The 22,734-nt window shown below is 32.2% G+C and overlaps 2 protein-coding genes across 2 annotated transcripts in view; both read left to right on the forward strand.

Annotated features, from left to right (window-relative positions):
* The window catches only part of LOC105154354 (dystrophin, isoforms A/C/F/G/H), a 462,027-nt gene that overhangs the window by 273,140 nt on the left and 166,153 nt on the right, over positions 1-22,734 (forward strand). The gene's annotated exons all lie outside the window — the stretch shown is intronic.
* LOC147910432 (uncharacterized) overlaps positions 1-22,734 on the forward strand; it is a 97,644-nt gene that overhangs the window by 67,465 nt on the left and 7,445 nt on the right. The window contains exon 2 of the mRNA XM_087403316.1: positions 1-22,734. This exon is cut by the window's right edge and continues 7,445 nt beyond it. Within this exon, the coding sequence (XP_087259442.1) occupies positions 1-36 (36 nt within the window). The 3' untranslated portion in view covers positions 37-22,734.

The raw sequence follows: 22,734 nt of genomic DNA on the forward strand, positions 1-22,734 counted from the left end.
GTGAGTCAAACAATATTGATTATCTGCTCTACGTAATGTAAGTAAACCTATAGTTATATACAGCTTTATTAATTTGTTCGAAATATCGTGGCTTATATTGCCATATGTAATTGAACATTATAATAATACGAATGGTATTATTCGAAATATTTTTGTCAATATGTTTATAAACTATTTGAATTTCATTGATCTAATATTCAATGAAAGGATATTTCTCGCATTAAAAATAAGAAACAAACATATTAAGATAAAAATTTACAAAAATAGTACTATTTAATTAATAAAATTGAAAGTACAATTATGATATTTTGTACAATTTTGAACAATTATGATATTTTTTTAAGAATATAATTGAATAAAATTGCTTGTTTTTAAAGAATGTTTTCGTTTAATCACAAATTATGTCACATAACATAATAAGAAAGGTTTGTCATTATCTTGGGGAATTCACTTTACAATTCTCTTGCCGAGCGGGCATTCTTCTATGGTGCATCTAAAATATGAATTGAGAGAGAAGCTTATAAAGAGATTCAGTGTATAAATTAAATTTTAATATAGCATACTTTGTTCCGATTAGCGCATTTTTCTCAGATTAAATTTGCATTTACCTTTTATCGGCTACTTCACTGTTCTGAAAACGATAAAAATATCGGATAAATTATATGCGCGCACATATTTCATCATACATTTAATTCTTTAAAAAAGAATATTGATTTTCCTTGCAAAAAGTTCCTGAATATCGCGCAGTTAGACACATTCAATCAATTAACGTTTTTATATTCAATTATATGATTGCAAATTGCATATATTATTCTTAGAATGTAATATTTATTATTGCATTGAAAGAGATAAATACTAATGTTTATACATAATATACATACAGAGAGGCAGAATAAGGAGAATTATTCTAATGATTTTTCGCAGGTTAAATTAAACTTAAAATGATGTTGAATACAATGGCAAACTTTTCAAAATTGTTGCTTGTAATCAAATAAATACGTATACAAAACTCAGTCTAAATAAATTATTTATAATTATCTAAATAACAAAATATTTAATTTATAATTTTATATTTGCAATATATTTCATTTCTTGTAAAAAAATTAATATAAATTAAGTTAATGTTGCAATATTAGCGGAGATAGCTTCGGAAAATAGAATATCGATGCTGCGTAAACGTGGGTAATATTTGTTCAAATGGTCTTCCGAATCCTCATAGTTCGTGGCTGTTATTGTTACAGTATAACATATATTTACTTTGGATAATGGCAACTTCGTAACTTATCGTTTTGGTAACAGTCTCTCCCTCGTGGATTGCTCTAGCGGAATCTAAATCGCTTACAGTTATTTTGTTTCTCATTGAAAATCCACGATCTCGGCAATATTTCCATCACGTCTTACGTATAATTGTGTTTACTTAAGTTATACAACGCATTGATATTCTATAATGGATCTTTATAAAATCTTTTTTGAGAAAACAGGAAACTCAAACGAGGGAATATTTGATAATAGCAATCATATTAAGAAGATACGATCGACATTTCAGAATAATAAAAAAATTATTTAAAAACTGCAGATTATTCTAGATGGCATTTTAAAGTAATAAAATTCAGCGACGATTTATCATTTGGATCAAAAGAATTATTTTAATAAAAAATAATATTCTTTATTTCTCTAGGCTTTAATAAAAATGTATGGAAAAAAATGTATTATATTATAGATAAAAATTTCAATTTTTTAATACAAGTACTTTATTGAAAATGATTTATGTAAAATTACATTACGATACAAAAAGTTGATTACAATAAAAGTAATAATAAATGAAAAATAAATAAACTATAAAAATGTGTTATTCAATAAGAATATACAAAGAGAATAAGAATATACAAACAGAATATTGTAAACACAACTTTTGTATGTTTGTTTAAAATATAAATTTTAAAATATAAATATTAATATATGTATTATATACATCTATCGTATCTTTTTAATTGAGGATAACATGATTAAATCATTTATTCATTTATCATTATTAGAATTGGGAGAGAGTGAATTTTATATATTATTTTCAAGCTACTATATTTCGGAAAGAGAGAGTGCAAAGTTTATATATTAATATATTAATATAAACAACTGTAGCCACATACACATCCACACACAGAGCTTTAAAAAATTGTAGTCATTCTTTCGAACTGTAAGTATTATATTAATGCTGCAACGTTCATTCGATCGTTTGCGTGACGCGCCGCACTTTCGAAGTGTCGAAAACATCATTATCCTTTAAATTCACGTTAAATGCTGCACGCGTCCATTCCCGTGTAACAAATCGATCACGAGTGTACAAATTCGCAGGACGTTCTAGCGGCGATCGTTACGTTGTCCATCCGTTCGTCGTAAGATTAACGTTTCCACCTCGATCTGTAAGACTCGCAAGGCGAGGTCGCAGATACAAGCGAGTTCACTTTGCCTCGTGACCACGCTACTCCAGAGAGCGTTCATGGTCCAGCTCCGGATCTTCCCGGAGCATCGGGGAGATCTCTAGATCGTTTAGAGTTACCATTGCGTCGAATCCGCGGCAGCCTCGTAAATGTCGCTCATCTTTTACGACGCGGCCAGCGTTTCGAGTTACATCCGCAGTACATCACGGCGTCGCATATTACGAAGTTTTCGGGGAGCCTTACGACCCACCGACTGGCCATTGTACTACGCCACGCTCGCATCCGAGACTTGTTCCCGACGGAAACGGACACGTTGCGGTCGTGTTCCTCGTGATCCCCGTCTCGTCGAATCGTCGTGAAGCGATATTTTCGCTCGACGTGATGCGACATGACGCAACGTGGGCGTACGAAACGAACCACGGCGACGCCGTCGCAAACTTTTCCGCGTTGACGATAAATTTCCGACCGTGATTTTATTCCGAGTAAATTCCACGTTACCTAACTTTGCGCGTTCTGATTTACGTATAGTCTGCTGTCGAGATTACCCGAGGCGTCGAAGTATTTCGCGAATTACGCGGTAAAGTCGACCTTGTCTGAGATCAATACTGACATTTCAGCACATTTTTTCGAACGTAATTTTTTTCCGCAACACGCCAGACAAATCATTCAATATGTGATTTTGAATTTCTTCTTCAGCGACTATAGTAGGTCTGTTTTTTATTCCTGATCGACTTTGTACTAGAATTTTCTCTCTAGCTTTCGCCAAATATTAAACATGTATCTATTTCACTTTCGTCTGTTTTTTTGTGGTTGAACTAGTGTACTTTTAGAATTTAAATGAGATAAGTACATATTTGATATTTGACGAAAGTGAGAAAGAGAGTTTCAATATTGTCTAACAATAAATGCAGGAAAAAAACAGAACTATTAAGTTCCAAAAGTATATTAAGTGTATATTAAAGTGTATATTAGTTCAGCTATAAAAACAGATCTCTTGAGTGCTTTCCATTTGGTGATATAAATTCACACGAATGTCTGTTTTATCTTAGTTATCCACTGGAATTTCAAGGAAAATAGATCTTTATATCGGCTTATGTCACTAAATGGAAAGCACCCTATTCTTTTCGGGCAATTCGCGAGGAAATCTTAAACTAGTTACATTCGGGAAAATTGATATAAATATCACGATTGCAGATTCTATATTTAAATGTCTTTTCTTATATTCATTGGAGCTTTTAAGCTTCGGATTATTTTCTATGAATACAAATGAATTCGGAATAGAGAATCAAAAATCTTTCTTCAAGCATCATAATCAAAACTGTAATTGCTATACATATATCTAAAAAGGAGAATAATATTAATTTTTAATTTAAAAACAATAAAACATTCTAATTCTGATTAAATGCACACATTAAACTTGAACAGTGAAAATTTCGGCCGAGACACAATGAAGTGGGAAATATAACTGTGAGGATAAATTTAACCCCGAAACTTTTGCTTTCAAGAGTTCGTAAATGACTGAGCACCGAAACTTTTCATGGTTAACATATTCCTGGTTATCTCGTAATGCATTTTACGTATACTATTCATATACTACTTTCGTTTCACAGTATGTTACACAATTCCACTTGTTATAATGCGCATATAATAACACGTGAGAATTATTGAATTAACTCTTTAAGCTTCATTACACTTTATTTTGACATCACATGAAGATTAATCGTAACAAAAAATCTTTTGAATTTTAAATTTAAAGACTTTAACGATCATGATTTTCTAGCTAGAAAAATAAAAAAAATAAAGATGTGTAGTAAATTATGTTGTGCAAGATAAATTTAAGCAAATATTTCTTTGAGGTATTTGTCAGAAAGTTTTTTTTCTCAGATTTACGATCTGAAAGAGGTGCAATGACCGATAATAATCCAAAGTTTCACGAGAAAACGAAAAGAGAGAAAGAAAAAACCGACAATGTTGTAAAAAGTATCAGATAGAAGTCAGTACGAAAAAAAATCTCTGCGAAGCAAAGTCATTATTCCGGGGAATCTTTTCCGACCTCCGAGGACTTTTTTGCCGCTAGTTTTGCTCTCGCTGACGTTGTCCTTTTAGTAAGGGTCAGGTACAACGAAGAGCACTTCACTGATTCTGCTTTCGCGAAAACTATATCCTACACTTGCATCTACGCTTGTTATTACGCTGTGTATTTGCATTTTTGTTGCGGTCTTCCTAATTGCAATTACGCATACATAAGCCTGCAAAAGGCGGCGAGAGATGCGGCAAGACGAAAATCGTTGCAGAAGCACTCTGTATTTTAACATTAAAATTTCTATGGTCTCGAAATTATTATGATTATTTAGCAATTTCGATTATTTACTTTTCAGAATGTTGCTGTTTCTGTAATCTTACTTTTGTCTTTTAATTAATCTGCCAGAAAGAAACAGAAGAAGCGAGGAAAATTTCGATTTTTGTTTGAGTTAATTCTGAAAAAGTTATAATGCTTTGTATAATGTATTTCATATAATTGGGATACATTTCAGCTTTTTTTATGTAAGCATTTTTATTTTTATATAAGTGTCTCATATTTATACTCACCTCTTATTAAGGTTTGACTGATCCATTTTAATTGAGGCATGCATGAACACTTGTTCCGATAACACTCTAATTGAACAGCAACGAATCTATCGCCTCCTTCGAAACAGGCCTTCCATATGCGCGCTATTTCGATAAGACTGTTGCTGTGAGCTATTTCGAGTATTACTACTTATATCCATCGCATATAAGAGTATTGATTTGTTTAATTAAAGGTCAGTCGCAAAACTTTCTTACGTCAAGCTCTTGCGTTTGCGCTGGTCTTTCTTCGTATGTTTCTTCAAAAAAAAAAGATGTGCCTAACTATGACTTGATGCTTGTAATACTCGAGCGTAATCAAACGTTAAAAAGGATAGTCTCCTTTTTCTTTACACAATATGTAAAGGATGTTATTTTTCTATACAATAATTGAAAAAAATTAATATCTCGAAAGAAAATTAAATTGATTTTATTCTATAAAGTTAATTCTGTGGATTAGACCTTGAAGAACTTGAAGTTTTTAATTTCAAAATTTGAATATATGATCAATTTATTTACGTGTTGCATAAAAAGCATAGAGCAGATCTCCTTTTTTCTATTTTAAATATTTATCGTTTATTTTATTTTTGTAAAGTTAACTCTGCGGAATTATTTAGCAATTAAGAAGTTCTTAAATTTCAAAGTTTAAATATAAAATTGGTCTGCTTACGAGTTATACGTATGTATATAAAAGAACACACATATATGTATATATACAAAAGAAGAGCAACAAGAAGAGTAGGGAAAAAGAGGAAAGGAAGAGGAAGAGGATATCGTTACATAACTATCATGCAACGCTTCACTGATCTCCTGATTTCCCATCGATTGATGTGATTATGTAATTCGATCGGTCGTCTACGGACCACAACGTAGACCACCGTGTAAGATCCGCGTATGCGAAAAAGCATCTGCCATGAAAAATTGTGGTGGGTGATCTGATAGGAGTCGAGGGAAATCTATGCGGATCAGGCAGATATCTGGCCAAGGTAGAGACCGTGAAAGGACGACAGAGAGAATGGCCAGGAGGAATTCGCTCTTTTTTCTTCGATTTTGTAGTCGACTTATGTACACGAGGCGCCATCGCTTCAGGGTCGATTTATTTTGTCTCTCGTTTTCCGTACCACTGCTTATTCGTATTTACGCGCGGACTCTTCGTATCTACATCGTTTTCTTTACGATTTCTGCTTGCGCCTCAATTCCTTTAATAGAAATGTTCGCCGAAGTTGTTATGTCTAATTCTAATATATCATCTGTTGTCCTAATTTTCTAATATATATGCGTACTTTTTGGTTCATAATTTTTATCTTTTTTGTTTTAGTATATTAGAATATTTGAATATTTTATTAAGAATATATGTAGATATGTCCTCTCATATATTTTCTCATGATAAAATTGTAGTACGGAAGAGTTACTGCTATTATGTAAAGTAGATGGAGGGCAAAGCAAAATATGTGTAAAGAGGAAGACAAGGGTTTGATGTTAATTCTCAGTTATGGAACATAATCCTTATTACTGCATAATGTTGAAGAAAGGACTCTTCTTGTCTACATCCTCTATCATTAATTTTGTTTTTCTAGCATAAACTGTATTTTCATATTTATAATGTATTGTGGAACATATGAGTATTTTGAATAATTAATTATGTTTATTTTAATTCGTCGTGTATATGTATTAAAAAATTTTTTTTTAATTGAAAATGCTTTATTTTTGTGTTTATTGATTTAAATCAGTCTTATATTGAATTGTATTAAAAAAGATAATGGAAAAATTAACAATTAAAAAACTATTTAAAATATATATATCTAATTTAAATAAATGATTTAATAATATGTTTTTAATACGTTCTTTATTTCTCTGATAATTAAATAAAACGTTAATTAATATTAATTCATAACAAAAGGCGATATATTCTCATATATCTGTATTATATGCATTACGAAATTGTTAGAAGATGCAATTAGGAACATAGAGAAGCAGAAACAAGCACGCAAACAAAGTGTTGTTGAAATTATTAGGAGGAAGAGATTGGATATTATATTGCATGAATAGCAATATATGATGATAATACGTTTGTATTATTTTCTTATAATTATGGAAAGAAAAAAAACCAGCTTAATAATCGTGCTGTAATTATATTGTTTTATTTACAAGTTTATGTGTAATATCTATTATTTTATATATATAATATCTCTTTGTGTTAAGAATATTTTTCTTTTTCAAGAAATATTTTTGTTAAAAATTGAAAGATATTACATTTTTAAATTACTTTACTACTAGTTATCTAGTATTGTAAACATAACTTCATGTGTTACTGACAATTATATTAATATTATTTTACACTGTTTTGTTACATACATGTGTGTTTATATATTATTCCTATTATTATTGTTTACATATAAATAACGTTATTTCCGTACATGACAGTATAGTTCTCAAAAGCAGCATTTATGAGATTAGTATTATACCTTTGAATACAGATTTATGTGTTGGTTACGACGTAGGCGTTACTCTCATTCTGGTTTCTGTAACTCGCTTTGTTGTTCTTTATATGTATGTATTGTATGTACAGATCGTATATACAGTTGACTACAATCAATTTTCTACTGAAATTTAAACGTCACAGATATACACAACACACACACAACACACACACAAATTTATTATTTTGCCGAGCCCTGTTCTAGAACATAAAATGACGCAAATGCGCCATATGTGTGCATATTTTACATTGTAGATTTTGTCGCGGCGATTATGTGCGCGATACTAATTATAGTATTAACACATGAACAATGGATTATTATATTATTTTGATTATATGAAACATTTCTATTTTTCTCTCGTATATTTGTTGATTATTATAATATATTTAATTTGTGTAAATCTTTAGAGTATACGGATATATACTCTACATAGATTTTTTGCTTGTAAAGATGTAAAGATGCAACAACAATAGGTAATTTGCATTATTACTTGAGTATATCTGCTCCTTAAGTCATCTTCGAAACAACAGTGCAGTGTTCTAACTTCCGAGCTTACGTAGTAAACTAGGTCACCTATTTGTTAGAAATCAAATCGAATTGATATAAATGAATCGTCTTTCGTTCAAACGCCTTGAACATGCACAATTTATACGGAGTAAGAGATGGAGACAGCTAATTTACGTTAATCAATATCCAATCTATCTAATTGTTATCGTTAATCTACATTTCAAGGCAACGATGGAACGTCCTCCTTTGCATCCGCGAAATTGCCTGATATTCCACTTGTCGGGGTCGCCTTTTCTATAATCTAGCCCATTCCTGCTTTCATCCCTGCTCACCACTTTCCCCCCTTCCACCTCCTTCTGTCTTCCATGCCGCATCCTCATTCTCATCGCTCGCTCTTGTTTCCTGTCGCCCAGTACATAACATTCTCTCTCGCAGTTTCTCTCTATCTCACGTAAACGTATACATGCCGCCTATCTCTTCTCCTCGCACAACCTCCGCACCCTCCCGCCCCTTTACTCGTCCTTCTGTCTTTGTCTCTCTGTCTCCTCTTTGACGCTATCCCTCTGCTTCTATCTTACTTCCGCGCTCTCTACATGCCCGTTCCGATCCTTCTCCCCAGACTCCGTACCTACCAGTTCCCCAGCCTGTTCCCCCTCGTGCCGCAACACGCCCACGTGTCACGTGGTTGTGTGGGTGCACGTGCACGAAGTCTCACACAGTGGCACACGACACAACCGACCGCCACGGCAACGGAGTGCGGATGCGGAGTACCTACAGAGTTGAGGGTACAGACGACAGTGCCGCGTACACACCACAACGTTCCGCACTCATGCCTTGCGTTCTCGCGCGATAGATCGCCCGCCGGTATCCTCGTGTCGATTCGTACGATCGATCCCCCGTCCTGCAACCCCTTCTCAGGGGTTGATCTCGCGTCGCGCGATAGTTCGAAACGTTTGCTCTCACGCTGTCGTCACTACGTGTCAAAGACGTGGAATTCGAAGACACAACCGCGATTGCTTTGGTCTTCGCGCGCGAGATGAAAGCAAAGTCGAGAGAAAATCCGATCGTTGAAAAAGATCGCGGGAAGAAGAGGGCGAGGACGGCCCCATATGAGATACGAAATGTTTCTTGTGAGCGCCACGTGTCTTTGATCTTCTGCGGGATACCGTGATTCTTTATTACGTTCGTCCGGAATGACCAGCTGTCTTCGCGATGATGATATCGGAAGCAAGGAAGATGGACCTGCGCACGGAGGATGACGAAAGGAATATCTTGAGATCTAGTTGATAACTAGATAGATGGATAGAAGAGAATTTCTGCTACCTCTGTGATGATGTGCTATATTTTTTGAATCCCAACGCTACGAATTCAATATCTAGAATTTGTGATTACTGGATACTCAAGAAGCTGATGGTTTCAAGATAAAAATGAGCTGATTGTTTGTACCTCAAAAGCAAACATATGGCTACTATTGAAGCTAAGAGAGAGATCTCATTGGTGCTTATTTTTCTAACTGACACAACTAAAATGTCTTTTTTCTTCATGTATTTTTGATACATTATAAAAATATGATTCATTATGAAAATAGATATAATTTTACAGAAACAGAAACGAGATATCGAGTTGTTTCTTCGGATTATAATTTTTTATTTTGAGAAAATAAATATTGCGTTTACTTTCTGACAAGGAAAATGAAGATATTAAAAATTTATTATTGATTTTGTAACATTTTGCTTATTTCATTAAAACTGTATAAAGTTCGCTACGGATCGTCTCTAATTTTGACCAAATACGGAAGATGAACAAATGTACAAGAGTTATATTTAATTGGTAGCACTTAATTTATTTATTGTATTTAACTGTGACATATATGTATATAGTATATATTTAATAATAATATATACGTGTGCTGCATAACACAAGTAACATAGTTACTTTTATCACATGTATACGCATTCTTCGTCTCATGGGAAAACGACACGAGATGACGTAACTCAAGAGGGAACTTTATAGCGATGACTGACACTAAATTATAATATTCCCTCACGCGTGATCGTACGTCTCTGGCACGAGGACTATCACCGTGCGGAATCAGTGGAGGGAGCTTTATGGTGCCTTTTCGATGCCCTTGCTCTTAATGTCATCAAAGGTTGAAGCGTAGCTCTGGGATCAGTGAAATGAGTCGCGCCCGAGTCGAGCGGAAAAGAGAAGAGACTAGACTAAGGGACTACTTTCGAAGTGCTTGAGTGCCAATAGATACGTCCGAGTGTCACGAAAGAGTATATGGATCGGAAAGAGCCGAGGGAACTTGATGGTGGTCGAATTCGAGCGCGGTCGTCGGAGTAAAGTGTTCTCGAGTTCTCAAGTTCTCGCTGGCGCGGATGTGTACACACGTGTCCCTGTGCTCGCGAAAAGATGCTGCGGCAGACGATTCAATAGTAATTGCACTGTCTTCGGAGAGGCTGCCACCGAGGTCGTGAACTCCGTCAGGTGAAAATTGAAAGACGTTCGGAATTCCTGTGGAAAGCTTCTCCTTTTCAGTTAAACGACTTTGCGCATATCGCACGGGACACATTTAATTCACAAACATTTCTGAACTCTAATTGTTAGAATAATTGTGTTTATATTTTGTAACACAGATGTGCAACATGCAAAACAACTTGAGTTGGAAAACGTGTATAGTTGTTTTGTTGCGAGTGTTAAATGTGTGGATATGTATATGTGTCACTGTGGATTAATGTGCGAATGTGTTAAAGTGCTTATATTATATGTTCATCGTCCGGAAGGCAAAAGGTTTTTAACTTCTCTAATGTTATTTCTTGTCAGGATTATTAGTAAAATAATACTTAAGTAATTATTATTTTTAATGTTCATTACGATGTCTAGCAGTATACTTATATGTGTACTTAATCTATTATATACACACACACATATATGTATATGTATAGTCTATATGTTATATATACATTTATATTACAGCATAATAATAATAATAATATAATAATTCAATTAGTTCTAATTACACAGGTACAAAAATAAGATTAAATTATTACCGTTTGGCTCATTATTACAATGAATAAACGCTTGTAATGAAATATGAGTGACATATAATGCAACGTTAATTCTTTTTTCATAAACGTTAAAAGGGGTTATCAAATCAATTTTGATCACGTTTTAAATTAGTGAAATACAATAAAGATAATTTGTCACAGATAATATTCAAATATTATAAAAATTTCAAATCAATTTTATTGTTTTCATTACACATTTAAATGATTCATGTGGATATAACATATAAATGTCCTTTCAATTTTATTGCTAGAGAGCTCAATAAAATATCATATTTTAAAATATAATTAGTAAAATCCGTAATCTAATTAGTAAATATTTTTTAAAGAATTAAAAATTGGGGATTTACTAGTTGTTTGTCAACGTACATTAACAAATTCGTACAAAGTTTCTAACATTCGCGTATGAATTTGTGTATTTGTTTGCTCGGACCACGCGTGTTTGCTTATGCATCCAAAGAGAATAGCTCCGAGCGAGGCAACCGATAGGATTCTAGATAGGATGAACGAGAAAATTGGGAACGATCGGCAACTATTTGCCGAGTATTTACTCGAGTCTGTGTGATTCACACAGTCAAGAGAACCCGTCCCGCCATTCAGCTTGGTAGATATCACACTCATTAAGTTAACGCTGTGCATCGCTCTGAGAGCCTTCATAGTTCCCGAATGAACGATTTTGTATCACTTTCAAGTATCACTCGTACTTAGCTTATCGGTCGAAATGAAACCACCGGACGGAAATTCTACCAAGTTTTTTTCTTGTTTATGTCCCCTTCCTTTTGCATGTGCCAGCTAAAGTAGTAAGCCATTAAGCTGCTCATTTACATAGTCGCCATTCAATTTTATTTATTCCGCGAGCATTTCAAGCATAATTTCTATTTATATTTCTGAAGGTAGTTTTAGTTGAATTTATTGCCGATAGACCAATCATATATTGAGATCTTGGTATTCTAAGCGGAGCCGAGCGTGAAGTTTAAACGTGCATGAATAACAGCTTGCGATGACTTTATTGCGTCTTTAGTTTATCGAACGTTTTGAACAAGTTGTACGAGCAAATCTAATTTGAATGCGAGATTAAATCAAACTTCGGCGATAAATATGGTGATTCAATGTTATCATGATGGGCCTTCTTATTTGAGTTTGACATGTTATTAAATTAACTCTTTGGATAAAGATTTACTTTACTGATACTTCAAAGACGCCACCGTAGTATAATTACCCGTAAACCTTATTGCTCGCGATGAAAATTTAAATTTAAAATTGTGTTTCAACTTCGATTAAAGTTACCGGGCTCATATTTCACAAATATTCATGCTCAGGTAGACTCCTATGAATATTCCTCGCGGTCTTGTGGCAAGATTGCGAGGAATATTTCACAGCTTATGTGCTTCGTCGTTCTCAGATTCCTTTGAACATTATGCATGATTGCAAAAATTATGTGAACAAAGCAGAAGATTACAATTCGATAAAATAAAGAGATTTCATTACAAATTAATATTTATTAGACATTAATACTATAACATTGATTAAATGAGCTTTACATATATTTATGGATACATTTTACATAAATATTATAAATTTGATATTTTTATTATATTGTAAACATATTAAAAATTTTTTTATAGAAAATAGATTTATATAAGAAAGATGCATTATTTATTATCAAAACTATTTTAAGCGTTTTAAGAGTTATTTTTAAAAATTTCCATTTTTGATGTAATTTTTTATATCTGTTCTAAATTTATGATTCAATATCATAAATTGTATGCATTCTTATTCATACTTTCAATATTTTATATTGCTATTTTTGACAATTATTGAAAATCTTCATACTACAGACATCGAAGAAAGATTTTTCTAAAATTTTTTCCCTTTGCTGAGTTTATTTTAAATTCAAATCGCACATCTGAAGTGTTAAATTGAACGAGTGACACTTTCAATATTTCGCGTTCATTTTGTGAAATATCATTAGATTTGTACGTTCGACGCGCTGACATAAAAGAAAGATTAAATTTTATATTAGAAAATTTATTCTCAATGTATTGAGGGAAAGAAAGCATCGTGTTTCTTCGCCGCGGGGAATTGAAGGATTTGAGAAGACTACGTACTTGTTTGAAATGCCGATATTACCTTTATTGCCATAGATACGCGCATGTATGTAGTCGAGCATATTGCATGCTAGATTTATTAATCTCGAGTTTATATTATTGGAATTCGCGCTGTTCAATACAAGAATTACTTGATTTTCTCTCAAGCTCAGAAATCCCTTGCCGATTGCAACAAATTCGCGTGAGCTTTTCGTGTTTGCAATAGAAAAATTAGAATGATTTTATACCTCAATATACGATATATGTATATATTGATGTGGGTTATAAATCGGAATGTAATATTGGAATATGGAATAACTCACGATTTCTCGTTTAACAATGTTATGTCTGCTCATTCCGTTTCCGCAACACGCAGCATTTTCTAAACATAGCATGAGAATAATATTGTGCAATTACAGTTGCAGAATTACATGGCTATTTTGCATTTCGACAGAATTGAAATTCTTGCTTAAGTTAACCTCGTTGACACTTCGCTCAACTAATTATACGAAGTAAGCTATTTGCATCCGTCTGAATGTGAACTGTAACGATTAAACCAAAATTTGATTAAAAATATCGTTGCTTTTTATTACAAAGACGCTTTCTATTTTCAAGTGATGCAATTCCATGATTTTCAATTTAAAAAAAAAAAGAAAAAAATATATTAACATTTTTGCAATTAAAGAAATTATTAATTTATCCTTGTATAACTTTACGCGTATCTTGCTTATTGTATTTTTACTACGTCGTTTTCGTTGAACATAAATCTTTATTTAAAACTCAACAAGGTCGTCGCGATTGCGTGAGACACGCAGCAATTTGTGATCTATCATTTATAATCCGTAATTTTTGCTCTCGTGATATCCATGTTTATTACGATTGCAAATTACGAACGAGAAAAGAGAACGGCACGTCCGAATTCTAGTTTTCATTGAAATTTACACTTGCAAGCTTAGTAAGATCCTGGTGGTCGATTATTAAATCAGTGTATCATGTCGGATTGTACTTTTGCTATCAGTAATTAAACCACGCCATCGTTGACTTTACGTAACAAGTGATACGAGTCTGTCAATTTACGAGTTAATAAAAATATGGTCTTGTTATATCAGTTACATCTATAGTGGTTAATATAACAAATAAAAGTTCTATGGTAACTACTGTCGGGAAAGCTACTACTGGCGTATTATACAATTTCTTAAGAAATTGTTAGAGAAACGTTTCAACGGGAATGTTCCCGACGTCTCGCATAAGAACTTTCGGAAGGTTTACCTTGATTGGGGGGGAGGTACTCTAATAATACACTAAAGTTCACGTCTCCACAGTAACGCTCCGTAATAGTAAAATAAGACGAACGTGCTGATGGAACTCTTCAATACTAAACTTTTAAAGTGTAACTTTTAATTAGTGGTTGAATCCTTCATTTCTTCGCCTCAGTTTCATTTGAGCTAGAAACTTACGAAGAGAATTTCTAATTACATAAATTATGTTATCACAACTTCTTGTAAAAACGTTATAAACATATCAGGCGTTATTCATTAAATTTTTGCTTATTTTTTTACATACTTATTATGAAATAACACAAATAATATAACTATATGTCTTTTTAAGATATTGATACATAATATTATTGATTTTTAATTATTCTAGTTAAAAATTAAGATATTTATTTATTAAAATTAATATCGGTTATTGATAATTTTATTACTTAATTTTTTAGTTAAGTAATAATTTGATCACTTAATTCTTTTTATTTAACGCCGTTTTTAATATTTAATAGGTTTATCATAATTTTACTTAATTTATATTTCGCTGCATATCCAATTATTATCTCTGCATTTCAAGTTTAGGTGTGGCATAAAACTGTTGTCATAATATTTTATAATGACAGAAAGGGGAATATTTTTTTAAGGTCACATCATTTTTTCGCACGTTATTTCTCTACTGACAACTTCTTCTCGAAGCTCGAATCCTATAAAACCATTCGCCCACATACGCCGATATAAAGAGCTCTCGCGTTATCGTCCTGTCGTTTCGGTCACGGTGCAGACCTTAATTAAAGTTTCGCAACCGATTGCACCAGGAGAGCGCGACGAGAGTAATCAACGATCGCCCACGCAATCACTGATCGCTTCGAAGCCAAACTTCGGCATGCTTCACCGCGTAATGGAACTGTTCATTGATCTATAATGTTCACCGTCAAACTTTTCGACATCTTGTATTTTTAACTATTTAATTTTTATCTTCCTTTCCGCAGAGTGATAACTGATTCGTACAATTATTTAGGCTTATGAATCCATAGATTTGAATTTATTACATTGTTTTTATAAATGATAGCGGCGATGATGAATAATCGAAAAAAAGTGCAAACAGAAAATAATCTGATTTGAAAGAAAAAAATTAATGGAAATGTAGATATGTTCAAACTTTATAATAATTTTGAGTAGCCATTTATCTTTTATATTCACGTTGACTTGTTTAGCGTGAGATATGGCTTATATAAGAATATTTCAAAATTATAGAAAACTTTTTCTTTGGAAATTTATGCAAAGAGAAAATTAGTTTTTTTATTACGTTATACTGTTATAAAAGAAGGAGAAATGTTTGATAATAAATGCCTCGCTTGTTTAATTCGTATTCTGCGGTTGCAAAGTTGTATAATTCGTCGGAATATGAAATATGTTTGGAATAGCAATGACAATCGAGGTCGCCGGAGGCAAATTTCGACGGATATGGTTCGATGCATATAATAGAATCATCCACGGATTGATGATAGTGGATGAAGTTTCGATTGCTTTATCACATTTAACTTTCGCCTTGTATATAGCTGTAGGTTAATTTAGCACTTTCCGTTTCGTTAAAATTGATAGAGAGTGCAGATATGTGATAAAGTCACGATTAAATTATCTTTAACATTTTTAGATTATTCCTGTTTCTCCTTCATATAAAATATTGAGTTGTAATTACTTAAACGATATATTTTTAATATAGATATAATTTGTATAAAATATTACATATAAAAAGTACCTATAAAAAAATCAAATAATTTGTATAAAATTATAAAAAATGTATTTAATGTTTATTGAATTTTTTATTAAACTCTTGACAAGAAATATATTTAATTAAAGTATATTTTATAATAAAACGTAGCTTTTAATTTAACAAATAGAAGGACTCTTCATATACAAAATAAATAATAATAAATAAAGAACAAAATAAGAATCAAACAGTATTTGACTCTTATTTATTGTTATTTATGTAGTTTTTAATTTAATTAATTAAACATTAAATACTGTATATAATTTAATAAAAATTAAAAATTTATAAATTTTTTCTCAGCATCACTGGAACAAGTAATTGCATACAATAATTTAACTTTTGATTGATTGAAGCATTTGATGGAGTTGGAAATTCATCATTTCGATTGAATAGAAGCGAGAATAAATTTACATTTATTAAAACAATTTTTTTATAATTAAAATTATTTCTATAAATATTTGCGCGATCGCGATTAAGTTTTTCCGTCGAAAAATTTAACTTTTATTTGTTAATTTTATGGATTTTTAAAAATAGTCAGTAGAATTTTAAAAATAGTCACGTATTTTTTATATAATATATTGAAACTCAAATCAAACTTTTGTTCTGTTATTCGAAGGGTGTTTCTGAATACTATCAAATAATACTTGGACATATCTTATATCGCATCTTAAAAAAAAAGATATCATGTATCTATACCGCTATATCTATTTGTGAGACAATAAGGTTATTGTTGTACCTCTTAAACAAAGTATTCTTTGACGATTTAATATCTCTTTTGCTTCTCATGTTAATGACAACTATTCTTGACAATTTAATTATGAAGTTGAAGCATTATGAAGTTTAAGAACTGACTATTAAATCAAGTTTCTTAAAGTCACTGTAGAATAATTGAAAATTGTTAGGACCATTTTTATAAACTATTTTTTATATTTATATACATTTTCATTAAATTTTTTTCTTATTCTATAATACGATTAATTTCAAATTTATGCAATTTTTATTTATGTACTCTCTAAATCTTTTGAGTGAAATCTCATTCCAAAAGAGTTAATACTGTCACTATTGAAAAAAAAGGAAAATATTTACACTCTTGAATAAGAATGATAGATTTTTACTCTTTTTTTTTTGGAGCGAGATTCATTCCAAAGGAAAGAAATCTCACTTCTTTTTTGAGGTGAATTTCATTTCAATATGAAATTTTTTACTTCTTGCAAATATTTTCACTTTTATAATAGTGGCAGCACTTTTTACTTTTTTGAAATGAGCTTTCACTCCAAGAGAAATTTAGAGAGTACGTTACAATTTTCTGTACAGTATGTAGTACTTAAAAAATCAGCGATAATAAAATGTTAAAAATTTCTAATTTTTTATGTTTTTATAAAGTGAAATAATTATCCTAATTCCGAGTTCCTCGGATAATTTCATTGAAATCGTCTCATTTATTGGGTGAACGTTTAGTGGGTCTTTTAATACTTCTACTGTTCATTCAGACTTGAATTACGTTAATGGATGACGTCTAAGAGATTGAACGCGTAAGGACAGAAGATCATTCAAGAACAATTACACTCAGTAGGAGGACTCTCTCTAATGAAATTAACTCGTCTTCGATAATTAATTAGTGTCCGTCACAGTGGCCTTCTTCGTCGACCTTAAATGATCGCTATGCATTTTGCATGGTGAGTTTACGAGTTTTTGTTCTGAAATCTTGAAGCTTGTGTTAATTTTGCATAAATCGCTTATTTGAATTGGTACATTTACCATTTTTGCACACGAGTTTAACATAAAGTACAATAGTTAGTTGTAATTTAATACGAAAACGCTACTATGACTTTTAATGTATCTCACAAAAGAGACTGAGAAAGTCTCGTGTAAAGATTCGCGTAAATTAGTCTATTTTACATTCTACACTGCACTCTACAAATCTTGATACATACTTTATAACGTGAAAGAAGCAATTCATAACGCGTTATTCTTTCTACATACATGTACTTTTCGGTCATACATTATTACGTCCGTAAAAATTTTATAACGAGATACGAGGTAATCCGCGACAAGACTACAAAGTTAACGTCGAAAATTAGAGTAGAAACAGAATAAATTTTTAAAGCAAATCGAGTTCCAGGAAATGTCAATTTTGTCGTGAATTTTCCGCTTGCCTCAGATTTAAAAGCGAAGTAGTATTAGCAAATAACAATTTAATAGCACCCATGTGTAAAAATTGCAGTTATCAGACTTATTTATGGATCTATGGATTAACTTATGCTTGTGGCTTATTAATGATAAATATTAAATGAAATCTTAAGTTAACAACTTACGTAATTTCTGTAACGATTATTTTTTCTTTTGACACAAGATAAGAAGATTCTTAATAAAAATATTATATTTTTACTACACTGATAGAAAAAAAGGAATTAATTTATTTTTATATGCTTTGTTTCCTTATTGATATCGATTATTAATTTATGCAAATTAGCAAAATATGGATATAAAAAGAAGAAAATCTACATTCAGACTCTTTCTTTATGTGTCCAATAATTATATTTGAATTAGAATATTTATATTGCGTAAAGAAAAGATTATTTTTTATATGCAATAATTATCTATAATCATACATATATATTGAACATTTTTTTCAAAAATAAAATTAATATATTTTGAAAATATTAATACAAATCAATATTCCAATAGTTGGAAGATATAGCTGCAGTTTCACTTCGTGTGTGGCTGTAAAGTGACAGTTTAACAACTCGCATGGACACGCATAATCGCAAGCGTTGTCGATTCGCGGTATAGATATAATGTCCGCGGTGCGCAAACATATCACCGCTGTCACATCTCATTGATGCTAATAGAAAGACAAGAGTGGCAGTGGTAATAGTATAGAAGGAATAAGATCGAGGAAGTGGTCACGGAATCTTGGTTCTTACCACGATATACCGGATCTCGGTGGAAAACGGGGACAGGTTTTGCCGACCTATTATGGATCTTCGTTCTCTCGGACGACAAACGCGATATTCTTCCTGTACCGCAACAACCGCAATGTACGGCTTCATAATCTTAAAAAACCGTTCTAGAGACTACCAGTATATAAATCTGAATTTATAAAGCATTATTAATTTTTTTCTTTTTATTTATTGCAAAAGGCTATTGTACATACTTTGAATAAAGTGTTCCTGAGAAGAATCCTACCGAATTGATTTAAAATGTTATTATTTATTACTGTATATTTAATACATCTAAATTTATTTGCGTTAGAGTATATTATACATTAATATAAAAAACAAAAAATTACAATTATGAAATTGAATTTTTGCGTTTAGGTTTACGCGGTAGATTATTTTTTTTTAATTGACTTCTCATCAATAATTATATTAAATATTATTATTTTAATGTTTTATAGCAGTAAATGCTTGCTTACACGTATTTCATATTTGTCGCTCCGGTTTTGGGTGAGAAAACGCATATAGCAAGCGCTGTGCAATCAGGGGGTGGCGAGGCATAACACAGGGGGCGATGATGTATTAATACCATTATCGGTCGATGATCACCTGCGCCCCAAACCAACCCAGCAGCGCTCGCTTATTAAAGGACATGTCGCGACGCTTTCCGAACGGTTCGTTTAATCATTCGCTGATTATCGATTCACCATATTTCTATAATCTAAGCTAATATAACAACGTTTATTTCGATTTCTTCGAAGTTTTAATATTGTGTAACAGTACATATTATATATACGATGAAATATTTCTTACGTAACGTTGATTGCAGATGAAATGTAATACGATCGCTTTTGCTTGTCGTAATTATCGCGAAGTTGAATTCATCCGGTTTGAGATAGTCCAAGATTTCGGAAAAGGAATACGACAGTTAGTGTAATCGACCAAGAGACATCTGAGCCTGTTTTTTCACTCGTCTTCTTGCGTCTTTGACTGGCTTCCAACGTTATCTTCGCTTTTTAGCCCTTGTTTGATCATTTAAGACATATCGTAGAATCAATGTAAAAAGACGGTATTAAGTCGGAACTTTTTGTTGATGCGATGGCTCAGTAATTTTAGTGAACTTTTTTTTATATTCACGACGAAAAATAAAGTGACTGGAAAATCTTAAAAGTAACTGGCAAAATCCGTAACATATAGCATGATATTATATTTACTAGAAAATTTTACTTAACATTTTCAAAATTTATTTTCATAATATAAGTTACGTAATATGATGAGATAAGAAGTAATTAGTATGCAGTATATTTTTACTTCACAACTTTTCTAGCTCTCTCGCTGGAACGAAATGAGAACGTTTTTAATAACTTGTTTAATAAAGTTTTTAATTTTTACTAATATCTATTTATATATAAATCTAACAATGCGAAAAATTTATAAGAGACATAATACAATATTTATACAACTTACTAGTAAATTTAAATAACTATATCTTATTAATAAAAATAATTTAATAAAAAATTTGTTCTTCTAATTATTTAAAGATGTTTGATATATTTTTACTGTTTCATAGCGAATTATTGCAGCCGAATTTTTGAAATTTAGTTCGCTTACAATCGATGATCGCTTATAGCTATCAAATGATGACATAGGGGTGGAGCCCCCATGTTTTTCTTCAGAATAAACGCGGTTCCGACAAACCTACCCTTGCTCATCACTTGTTCCGCACACCCCCAACTGATTTCACAGTGGCGTGCTGTCGTCTGCCATTGTGAGCGGGATAATTACGTCTCATTAACAAATAGCTTTCTTTGACGTGGAAACCACGTGCACATCGGGGAGAACGATTGTACGGACCGTTGGATCATTCGGGTGTAATGCGTACGATACGAATAAAGAATACGAGGCACGATGAGGGTGAGACAGCAGCCAAAGGCAAAAGCAGAGAAAGAATAGAACAAAAAGGAAAGAGAAGCGTGTCGACAATGCGGTCGCAATGAACGCGATCGATATTTGCAGCATGCAGACTCTAATGCGTTCTCGTCTATTTTATTTGATTTGATTTTACTTTTTTTTTAGAATGAGAGTGCTGGAGACACACTGAATATGTTCGATCGTTAGGATTCCTGAATTATTTCTTTAACTAGAAATTCCATTTCAATTCTTATTGAATTACGTACATATATTAATTAGCGAAAAAAAATTTCTATATATTTCTATATATTTCGATATATTAAATATTTTATTTAAAAAGAAGTATTAGATTTTTTGTAGCAAAAGATATAACATGATTACATTGCGTATACAATACTGAAAAAAAAGAAACTTATCAGTTACAATTTTATTTACAAAGTTATTATTGCTTACTAATTAATTTTTTTCATTTAAATGCGAACAGCTTTTCTCTGAACTAGTGCAATCTAATTATCCTACAGTACTTGCATTAATGCGGGATCGAATTTGTATAACGCTGTGCACGTTTTACAGTTTATTTGCTGCTCAAATAACATTTGTTGCGGTAGAACGTTCTAACAGCAAAAAAAATTAACAAACATGAGCATATTTGTAATACAGTTTTATTTCTGCAAGCTTTACAAATATATGCCAACTTTCGCATAAGTAAATATGTTCGCGGAACTTCTGCAGAGTGGATGCGTGAAAGTAAACTACAGGAATATTTGATAATGTAGACGGAATACCCCTCGATTATGATCGACGTCAGTAGACAAATATACTTTGGAAAGTAATATTCGCGTGTTCCACGCCTACATGAGCATCCCATGTGTGTTTCGCTTGTAACGGAACGCGCGGGATCCTCTGTTTTCGGGATGTAGAGAACGTTATATACGGAAATTTAATGCACAGTTTCTAAGCCGATCGAAGTAGTACAGCTGCGCGTAAGGAAGCTGCATTCTCACGAACAATGTCTCGTACGCGAGTATACGAAATACAGAATGTACTTTATTTAAAATCTCTCGGAATAATATATCGGAATTATTTCTCCGATGTTTTGTGAGTTTCTTCCGTGCAGAAAAATTACATTAAGATGATGAACAATTGATACTCGATCATGTACATTTTATATTTTTATTTGTCTGACAAATCACACAAGCTATTAATCACGTTGCTATCATTCGCGCTATCGTCTCTTTACGAGGTGATAATTTATTAATGGAATCTTGCACCACATTTCCTAGAGAGATATGCGCCACTGTTCTTTCCTGGGTAACTGCCAACAAATATCAAACTCCATATATGCTTGGAACGCATAAATTATTCATCAGTTACGCTCGGTCGCAGAACGTCTAGACGACGCACGTTAAGCATAATAGCACTTGGGCTGTTACTTTGCGGACTAACCGGATATTAATATAATCATCGCGCTCCGCTTGATTCGTTAACCAGATGGTCATGCAGACAGCTTATCAGACAGTGCGTCTATATTAATCAAGATTTGATCTGGATATATCGTCAATGCAAATACGTTAACTTAGACATAGAATAAGAGTCATCTCATGCCCGTATCATTTACATACAGACGATTATGAGTTGAAATTAAAATGAATTCTGCACGTTAA

Source organism: Acromyrmex echinatior, chromosome 2 (assembly GCF_024713525.1).
Source record: "Acromyrmex echinatior isolate Ae372 chromosome 2, ASM2471352v2, whole genome shotgun sequence".
In the NCBI taxonomy this organism is placed as follows: Eukaryota; Metazoa; Arthropoda; class Insecta; order Hymenoptera; family Formicidae; genus Acromyrmex; species Acromyrmex echinatior.